The sequence below is a fragment of the Mesoplodon mirus genome, assembly GCF_964341445.2.
Source record: "Mesoplodon mirus genome assembly, chromosome: 11".
In the NCBI taxonomy this organism is placed as follows: domain Eukaryota; kingdom Metazoa; phylum Chordata; class Mammalia; order Artiodactyla; family Ziphiidae; genus Mesoplodon; species Mesoplodon mirus.
In genome coordinates, this window is record NC_138987.1 from 41,345,316 (window position 1) to 41,355,523 (window position 10,208).

Genomic DNA, 10,208 nt, shown 5'->3' on the forward strand with positions numbered 1-10,208 from the left:
CTGTCTCACGGGCGCTGCACTGTTACCCCATTTTACAGCCTTCAAAGCACGGAGCGGGGTTTACAACTCTAGTCTACCCAGTTGTAAAGCCCGTGCTTAGCCTCTTTCTTACATGCTTCTCGGAGACAAAAGTGAAAAGCCTTCTTAGCGGGACTCTTCTGCAAGGAAAGTCAAATCCAGAGTTATATTTCCTTAAAAGCTGTAAATTCCAAACAGTGTGGAGAAGATGAACAGCAGCTGTACCCTCCTCCAGAAAACCATCTCTTCCCCCAAAGCCCTCCCATGTCTGCGGCAAGGGCCTCGGAGGGCGAGCCAACACACGCCACAAAGGGGCCTCCTCAAGCCCTCCGTGCGTGACCAGGGTGCGCCCGAGACGCTGCCCCGCGGGCAGGGCCCCCCACCACGTGCTCAGGCCCCGAGCCGGGCTCGCTGGCGGACCGGACAGCAGCCACGTTCAGGCATCAGCTCGTGCAAGTGGAGCAGAAACGGCGGCAAGCCCGCAATTCGGTCCTGAATAGACAAAGGCGTTGGAGGAAAAACCCGCTAAATCACAGGGCTAATCATCATAGCCAGCAGCTCTAATGAGGCATCATGGGATTACCAAAGTTATCATCAGAGTCATCGCCTTGAAAAAATTCAAAGTTGATTGAAATCAATCCTACAGTTCCGACAGCAGGTGTTTTAAGAGGCTAACGTATCAGAGCCAACTCCTTGGACTGGCAGAGAAGGCGGCGCAGTCACCGTCAACCTCTACCAGGAGGGACCAGCAACAGTGTGAAGGCTCCAGCCCCCCAGGTGCAGGGCAGGGCGTGGCAGGAGTGTCCTGGGGTCACTGATGCAGCCAACACAGTTCTCTTCAGATCAACCCCTTTGCTCTGCTCAGTAGTTTAGATGCACTTTCTCATCTTCGACCTGATTTCATCTCAATAACCCGGTGAGGTAGTTTTTACAACTACTACACCCACTTTACAGAGAGGAAACAGAGCTCAAGGAAGCAGAATGACTTGCTCGAGGCCACACAGCCGGAGGCAAAGAGCTGGGATAGGAGCCCTGGTGTCCTGACTGTCAGGCCTCTGCTCTTCCAGCTACGCTTTGTCAGACCCTAGAGGCAGGGGGCCAGCTAGAGGCCAGGCAGGGACTGAACAGAGGGCACCCTCTCCAGGGTCCCAAGCCATCTGACCTTGGGAAGCTGCCCTTCTCTCACCTGCCCCACCTGACCCAAGCCGTGAGACGATCACGACAATCAAATAAAAAGACGCGATGGAACAGACCCACTGAAGAAGATCAGTGCTGCAGATAGCAGGGCGTTGGGTGTGCAATGTCTCTGCTTCTCCACAGGTGCGAATGTCACCTCCAGAGAGCGATCCCATGCACCTCACCACAGCACATCACCCCGTCTGCTGCTGGCCGAGCCCACGAGCTAAACCTATCCTGCAGAGAGCTCACGGGAGAGGTAACGGTGGATACGCCAGCCTCCCCAACTACATGTGAAACTTTCTGCAAGCAGAGACCAAGGAAAACCACTTCGCAAGGGTAAAGCCTTATAACATGAGATGCCCCTATTACTAACAGCAGCACATCACCCACCATCACCCCAGCATCCTCCACCAGGCAGGAGCCCATTATTAAATGTTTGAGGAATTAAACTGCATTGGTCCCAAGAGATGTCCGGAACACAATGCCAAGTGCCAAAAGCAAGTTTAGGCATAGCATGCTTAGTAGCATATCCACTAAGCACGTTTACCCATGTTACAGACGCCGCGTGCGCACAGAACACATCCTACGAACACACCTCAGAGCCAGCGCTGCTCTCGTCCACACGTAGGATGGGGCAGAAGAGGGGTCACGCATTATGACTCTCACATCTGCGCTGCGAATTTTTTCCCCAACGAGCAGGTGTTGCTTTTACAATAAAAACTTTGTTAAAAGTCGAATTCTTCCTTAGCTCCTAATGTTACAGAAATAATAGCAAGAATCACTGCCTTCCTCAGCAAGATTTTACTTTAGCAGGGGCGTGGTAATTATTTGTCTTATTTCAACAAATTCTTCCTCTCATTTTGGTAATATAATCCTGGACAAATTGTCAACTGATGTTATATACACTGCATAGACTTCACGCATATTTATTGGCACAAATCGATACACAGCTGACCCTTGAACAACGTGGGTTTGAACTGCGCGGGTCCACTTATATGCGGGTCCACTTACACACAGATTTTTTCAGTAGTGCATACTGCAGTCCTATGTGATCTACGGGTGGCTGAATCCACGGATACAGAGGCCCTGCCTTACATGTAGGACCAACTATATACACAGTGTCTGTGCAGAAGGTCGCCACCTCTGACCCCCACGTTGCTCAAGGGTCAACTGTAATTACTATTTGTTATTATACACTTTATAAACAGTAAAAAAACAAAGTCAACAATAAAAATATAACCTATAAATGTAAATATGTTATACACACACACACATTTTTTTCCCTTAAACCAATCGCGCACAGATGCCCACCGAGTCATCTTCTAGAGGGTTCCAGAAGTGTCCCCCCACTAACTTCTCAGCCCTAAGAAGCTCTGGTGAAGGCAGGAGGGGGAGGTTTAGCACAAGTCCCTGCCCTCACAGCCTGTTATGTGCCAGTCACCCCGGGTCCAGCAGCCTCTTCTCCTCTCCCACGTCACACATGGGTGCCACCATCCCTGCAAGAGCCTCCTACGCAGGTGACAGACATCAGGGAGCTCACACGGCTGGGCCAAGCTGGGAGTGGGTTCAGGCCTCCTTCACGCTTCTCCCTTCTAATCTCCCCTCAGCACCAGAGCCCTGAAAGCCCCCGGCCATTTCCCAGCCCTGGCACAAAACCCAGGCCCTTCACCTGGCATTCGGTGCCTTGCTGGCTCCGGCCCCAGCCTGCCTTCTCTGCTGTGTGTCTGTCTCTCTCCCATGGTTCCACTGCCAGAAACTCGCCAGCACCTGCAGGTTTTCTCAGGCCATTAGCCCTCAGCTGGGCCACCGGCTCCTCCTGTCCACGACCCCAGGCGTCCTTGGGGACCCTTCTCCCCCAGGAAGCTGTCTTCCATCTCCAGGGGCCCGCAAGGCATGGTTTTCACAGAACTTTCCTGGAATTTCCTTGACACATGGTTACCTGCACCTCGCTCTCCTGTGAGGTTTCCGAGACCAGGGAGCTTCTAGTCTTATTCATCTCTGCCTGCTCATTCCAAACATATGATTTTAAAACTCTGTTTACTACAAGCCTACAAAGGACGACTCCCAGGGGCTCCTCTCGGGCCACGCTTCTCATCAGCACAGATCGCACACCTATCTTCTTACAGTCATCTGCTCGTTCAACCCACAGGCATCCAGCCCGACAAGGCACTGCTCTCAGAACACAGGGGGAGGGGGCGGAGCAGCACAGCCCCTGCTCCTCAGGGACTTATGGTCTAGCAGAGACATCGGACTTTTATGAAAAGATGAGGACGGATAACGGTCAGCAGTCTCCAGAACAGGAAGATGCTCGCGGTACCCGAGGCCCTGCTGGGTAACAGCCAAGGAGCCGCAGTGTCGGGGGCCGAGCAGGGGGGCAGGGTCAACCCCCACAGAGAGCAGCGGAAAACCACTGGAAGGTCTCAAGCAAGGGAGCACCATGATCCTGTTCAAGTTTTAAGACACTTACTCTGGTGGAGGATGAACCAGAGGGGGCGCGAGGAAACGCAGTACACTCTTCACAAGAGCCTAAAGGTGGAAACAACCCCAGTGCCCATCAGCTGGTGAATGGATGCAGAACGCGGTCTCCCATACGATGGACTATTATTCAGACGTAAGAAAGAATCGAGTACTGACATGCGCTACAACTTGGATGAACCCTGAAACATTACGCTCAGTGAAAGAAGCCCGTCAGATAAGACCACATGTTACATAACTCCATTCACATGAAAGTCCAGAAAGAGTAACTCTATAGCGATAAAAAGTAGATTTATAAAGACAGAGAGTACATTAGCGGTTGCTTAGGGTCTGGGGGTGGGATGTGCAGCGGGGATGATACCCAAAGGGTTTCTTTCTGAGATGAGGAAAATGCTCTAAAATCGATGGTGGTGATCGGCTGCAAATATCTGTGAACGTACAAAACAATACTTAACTGTAAACTTTAAATGGGTGAATTATGCGATACATGAATTATATTTCAATAAAGCTTTTTTTTTTTTAAGTGGATGCAGTGTGGAGGCTACTGTAATCTTCCAGCTAAGGGATGATGGGGGAGGGACCAGAGGGGTGGACAGATGGAGGGTAAGAGGGGCCCCAGGAATATGGCTCAAAGTGTGGGTCTGGGAGACTCTGGCCATGGGAAGGGGAGTCAGGGGTCAAGGCCAAGCAGGTGGCAGCGGGCAAAGCCAGGACTGGGCCCCTGCTGTCTCAACCCCATGCTCTTTTCCAGAATATGAAAGGCGGAGCTTGGAGAGACAGCATTAGTTTTCTCTTTCACATGTAATGGTGCTATTTTAAGAATGAGATCTTGAACTCTAGGTCAGGAAGATTAAAATTTAGCCTCCTGGATGAGAGCAGACTCGGGGGCAGAGCTTGGACAATGGCACATCCTTTTACCGAAGGACTGAAAACAACTGGGGTGCTTTCAGAATAAACCCACCCTGCAATTTTGTTTGGTGGACGCTTCCACTGTGGAATCCCTCTGGTGTCCAATGTACAATAGCTAGTGAATCACAGCGAAGATGTGATTCAGCGCCTGGGCGAATGCCACATACTTAATACCTTTCAAGAAGACATATTTTTATCGCTGCACTTGAGGACATCCCCTTAGAATCCAGAGTCCATCAAGTCGACGGATGGAGCAGCACACAAGGCCCCAAGTTCACTGGGGTGGAGGCCAGTGCGCTCCGCCACGCCAGCTCGGACTGCAGTTGATACAGGAGGCTCCTCTCACTCTGTGGTGAAGCTGAACTTGCGTGAAGTTCAGGTCTGAAGATGCCTGCTTCACGTGGCATCTACATGTTGTGCCGAGAACTCCAAAGAGGGAGGAAAAAAACACAAACCCTCCAGGATTTATGATGGGTCTGTTATTTACACGGAAGTGCTTGTTGCTTGACAATTTAGATGAAAATGTTACTGCCTCTCTGCATGTGCTGCAAATTCACGGTGTAAAACCACTGGAGCAACTAATGAAGTCTTCACACATCATATCTTGTTAAAGACAAGGAAGGGGTCCATCTTCCACTGGAATCACAACCCAGTGGTGAGGGGCCGCCACACCTGGGAATGCAGCCTAGCCAAAGCGGGCTGGCTCACAACTCAGATCTGACCAACTGCCCCACAGCTCTCTCTTTATTTTTTTTTTTTAAGGAAAAAATATGAACTCTGTCTTCAAATAGCACGGTCCTATGGAAACTGGTTTCTTGTTTATCCCCTAGTCCACCAATGGTGGGAGAAACGCTGGACACTTACACAGAATTTGTATCTCTCTACTTCTGACCAACAAACAACCCATCTTCTTCTAGGAGTCCTTGATAAACATCTTTAAGCACTTGTCCATGTTTCTAGAAATAACTAAATAAATTCCAGTGCCAAGGGCATGAATGGGAAATTGGTGGCTAGGCACCAAAAGGTATTACTCGCTGCTATTGTATCTCTAACAAATGTGGATAATGGGGTCATCTGTCCGTTTTACTATCAAGCTCATCATCCTCATGTGCACTTTTAATTGAAACGTAACCTCTCTATCCCATATTCCAAGCGGGAGCAGGACAAAAACCACATCTCCCGAGATGAAGATGGTGTGAGTTTTTCCCCAAGCACATCACTAAAGGGACACTACCTTTACTATTCTGCTGAGTTAAAAGCAAACTCTGAAACACTGGCTTTTTAATCCCTGATCCGGCATTTCAGCTCCTCCTGGGCAGGCGCTGGGGTGACTAAGCAGAGCCTACTGCTCCTCTTCAAAGCCCAGGGTGCAGCCCGAATCACCTCCAAGAGCTCATGCATCGACCTTTCCCCAGCCAAGCTGCCAATCTCCACCAAACTCTCCCAAGGAGAGAAAGACAGTAAATGTTAAGTCTGCCCAACTCATTTCATAGGTGACCTCTGAAGGATTTCACCGCGGAGCTTGGGAGAGACAAGGCAGCTTTATTAGCATGCTACACCACAGCCCCAGGCCCTCCCTCCCTCTTTTATGAGCCCTTGCTATATAAAATGCCACAAAGGAAGAAGGAAAAACAACACACTTACAGATACAAACACAAGTTCCAATGGCCAGGACAAACGCTGGATACTTACCGGATGTTATTTTTAGTCATTTAAAAGAGAAACATTTTTAAAAGGCCAGAGAACAAAAGTTTTTGGTTTTTTCTTTCTTTCTTTCTTTTTAAACACACACTCACACACACACAAAAAGATGGAGGTACATTCCGTTCACAAGCATCCTTCTCCGAGTTCAAATTTAAAGGCAAAGGCAGCCTGGAGTAGGACAGTTCCTTCGCCGAGCGGCACCGCAACCTTCAAACATGATTTTCAAATGTTTCTCTCTGCCTCATCTAAATTCAAGCATGACAGATAATAAATAGCCACTCATTTACTATCATCATAAAAATTTAAACAGCCTTGAAATAGTTGCTACAATACAGAAATGATCAAACCTAAGCTCCGAAAAGCCACTCCAAACAGTAAAACTACTGCCATGTAGAAGCACACATAAAGAGACATTGTTGCGATAAAAGCTGCCGGATTATTGGATTTTCTCTCTCTCTCTTTTAAATCTTCTACTCCGAGCATAAGAGTCAACAACTTGCCGTTTTACCCACTGAAAAAAAGGCTTAGTAACCCTCGGCTATCACACTGTACCAGATTTGGTGGTGGATTTTTTTTTTTAAAGAAAGTATTTGATTTGATTCCATACAGTGATTAAACATCTTTGTGCTCAGCGGAGAAGGGTCTTCCAACCCCTCCCCCTCCAAAAATGGCATCAAAGCAATCAAAATGGTAATGCCGGGCCTGGGTCCCCTCCCCCCGCGAACTCCCGACTTCGCCGGGGCCGCGCGCCGGCCCCCCCCGCTCCGGCGGGAATGGAAGCTTCCACTCCTGAGCGGGGGCGCGGGCCGGGCGGGCGCGCGCGGCCGGGGAGGGGGGCCGCGGCACCGCCAGAAAGGGGTTAATGCATTCGTCCCAACCCTCCCGTCCAGCCGGGTGCCCCCGACCAGGCGCGGACCCGCGGGAACAGCCATCTTTCTTTCCGCAACCCCCGGCCCCCTCATCTCCCGCGCGCCCCCTCCCACCACTTTTCAACTTTAAAGACTCGAAATGAACACCCGGCCTCCGAGTTCTCCCCCGCCAGTCTCGTCCACGTCTCTCCCCGCACCGCCAATCCCTCCGGGGAGGGGGCTTCTGCACGGACCGCCCCCACCGGGAGTTGGGGGAGGAAGAAGGGGGCCAGCTCAGCGGCCGGTGGGGGGGCGGGGGCCAGCGCGAGCCAAGTTTGATGCTGACGGCTGCGGCCGGCATTCCGAAGGAAGCGCGATCGATGGCCCGGGGGCGCGGCGGGGCGGGGGCGGGCCCGCGGGGCGGGCGGAGGGGGGGAGGGGGCAGCGGGGAGGGCTCCGGCGCCCCCGCCAGCCTCGGAGCCCCGAGAGCGCCATTGGCTGCGCCGCTCAAAGTTCTCGGCTCCGGGCGGCTCGGGGAAGGGGCGGGAGTGCGTGTGCCGGCAGGGAGCGCAGGGGGAGGGGCGGAGGGGGAGGGGAGCGAGCGGCGGGGAGGGAGGGGGCGGGGGCGCGCGGCCGGCCGCGCTCCGGCGGCGGCATCTGTTCGTGGTGCTGAAACCCCTACCGCTGAGCTCAGCGCAACTAAGTCACAATGGACAACTTTTCCTCGCCGAGGGGCCGGGAGGGGTCGGCGACCGTGCCCCCCATCGCAAGGAGCTTCTTGCGTGTCCCAGTCTACACCTGATGCCCGGAGACCAAAGTTGGGGCAGAACTGGGGGGGTCCTGGGGGCGCCTTTCTTTTGTTCCCCGGGAGCTGGCGTCAGGTTCCAAGAATAAAAGTGATGCTGGAGAAGTGGAGGGGAGGGGAGCCCGGAGGAACGATTCTTTAAATAAGATTTGCAACGGAACCCAGAAATCGCTTCCAAGTAGTTTGGTGTCCAGGCCCGAATTACCGCCCCCTCTCCCCCCCACCCTCACAACAGCGTGAGGCGGGGGGACACTGAGCCGGGAGAAATTTCCACATTCCAAAAACATGTCCACCAACTCAAAATGGACGCCGGGCTGCTCGCCGCCTTTTAAGTGCAGCTTCTCTTTTTCGGCCACCGCGAGAGCCGCGCTCTCCCCCCTCGGCCTCCAAGAATCCGGCTCTTTCTTTCCAGAAAAGGGGAGGCGGGTAACTTTGAGGGCTGGAGAGACTCCTTTGGGAGTCTGAGCGCGCGGCGCCGAGGCCGGCACTTTTCAGGGTGCTGCCAAAGTGCCCGGCGACCCCTCCTCCCCACCCCGGGCGGGAGGCGGGGGGCAGGCTCCAGCTCGCTTACTTGTTTGTCGCTGAGCGCGGCGATCCGCGGCTGCCTCTCGTGGAGCTGTTTCTTGAGGTCGCCGTTCTGCGGAAACACGGAGGAGCGGGCTCAGGCCGGCCGCCCCGGGCGTCAAGTGCGCCCGGAGCTCCGCGGGCCGCGGCCCGCGGGCCGCAGCCCCCGGGCCGCCGCCCCCGGGCCGCCAGCCGCGCGCCCCAAGTTCCCCCGGCCGCGTCCCGCACGCGCGGCGGCCGGGCAGTGCCGCACGGGGCCGCTTACCTGTGGCTGCCGCCGCATCTGGGCAGCTCGCGGGGCGGGGCGGGGGCCGTGGCCACCCGGCGGCGCGGCCCGAGCCGTGCAAGTTTGCAGGCCGGGGTACGTGTGCGAGTGAGTGTGAGTGTGTGCCGGGGGAGGGGGGAGGAACAAAGAGCCAAGTAAACACGGCGAGTCCGTGTCGAGCAAAGCTCATAAATATTCAAGTCGCGTCCTAATCTCCCCAACACACACACGCGCACGCCGCAATACCGCTCGGGCTCCGGCCGCCACGCCGCTGCTCGCCCGAGCAACAATCGCCAAAACTACTTTTGCAAACTGTGCAGGATTGCACCGGGGTATGGGGGCCGGAGGGGGTCGGCGCACACACTCTCACACGCACCCCGGGCAGGCGCACCAAGAGGTCCCCTCCCGGGACCCCTGTCCTGCAGACCCTGCTCGAGAAAGAGAAGACACCAGGCTCGGGTCCCACGGGCCCTCGACGCCCAAACTGTGCAGGATTGTACGAAAGGGGGGGGGCAGAGGGGAAGCCCAAAGGGGGGTCCGTTCATGTACATACTCCACCCGCCCCTGGGGCAGGCTCAAGGAGGGGCCCCTCCGAGCCCCTCCAGCCCGGAAGACCCTGCGACGGGGAAGAGGACGCGGGTCTCCGGTGCCTGGAGCCCCGACCCCAGGCCCGCAGCCCCCGACCGCCTACCTGGTGGCGCGCGAGTTCCACGGCGAGCGCCTCGGGCCGGCTCTGCAGCTCCATCCCGGCAACTTGGGCAGCACTTTGCGCTCACTTTGGCCCCGGCTCCGGGGAAGTTGCGCGGCTCCGCGGGGGCTGGAGCGGACGGGGGCCGACCGGGTCTCTGGGGAGGGGGGGACACGAGCCCCCTCCCCCACGGCCAAAAGGGAGGCGGGTTCTGGCGAGGGGGAAGAAAGGCGGCCGGGCGCCGCGGCGCCGAGCCCGCGGCCGCCCCAACTCCTCAGGCTGCCCGGCAAGTTGCGCCGGGTCCCCAGGCTGCCGGCGCGGCCCGGCGCATGGCCCCCCGGCGCCGGGAGCCCCGCGCAGCCCCGCGCGCGCGCGCGCGCCCGCCCCGCCGCCGCCGCCGCCGCCCGCGAGAGCCGCCAGCCAGCAGGGACTATATTTCCTCCGGCGCGTGCGCCTGTATCTCGCTGGGCCTCGGCAAAGTTGTGCCGCGGCACGATGCTAATTCGGCAGTGCCCGGATGGAGCGGGCCGGGGCGGCGGGGGGCGGTGCCGGAGCCCGCCGCCCGCCCCGCCCCGCCCCCGCCCCGCCCGCGCGTGCGCACTGCCGCCCCGCCGCGGCCCGGCGCCTGGAGCGCAGAACAAAAGTGGCGGCGCGGAGGGGCGCAAACTCCCGAGTCCGCGTCTTGGGGCACTAGCCCCCGGACCGCTCGCGCCAGCCGTTCCTCCTCTTTTCTGCCCCCGCCCCCAGCCAAAC

The 10,208-nt window shown here is 56.2% G+C and overlaps 1 protein-coding gene across 1 annotated transcript in view; it reads right to left on the minus strand.

The window, feature by feature from the left end:
• The window catches only part of PHF21B (PHD finger protein 21B), a 97,010-nt gene extending 87,265 nt beyond the window's left edge, over positions 1 to 9,745 (minus strand). The window contains 2 exon segments of the mRNA XM_082635650.1: positions 8,510 to 8,575; positions 9,459 to 9,745. Coding sequence (XP_082491776.1) covers positions 8,510 to 8,575; positions 9,459 to 9,512 — 120 coding nt within the window. The 5' untranslated portion in view covers positions 9,513 to 9,745.
• Positions 9,746 to 10,208: the final 463 nt, after the last annotated feature.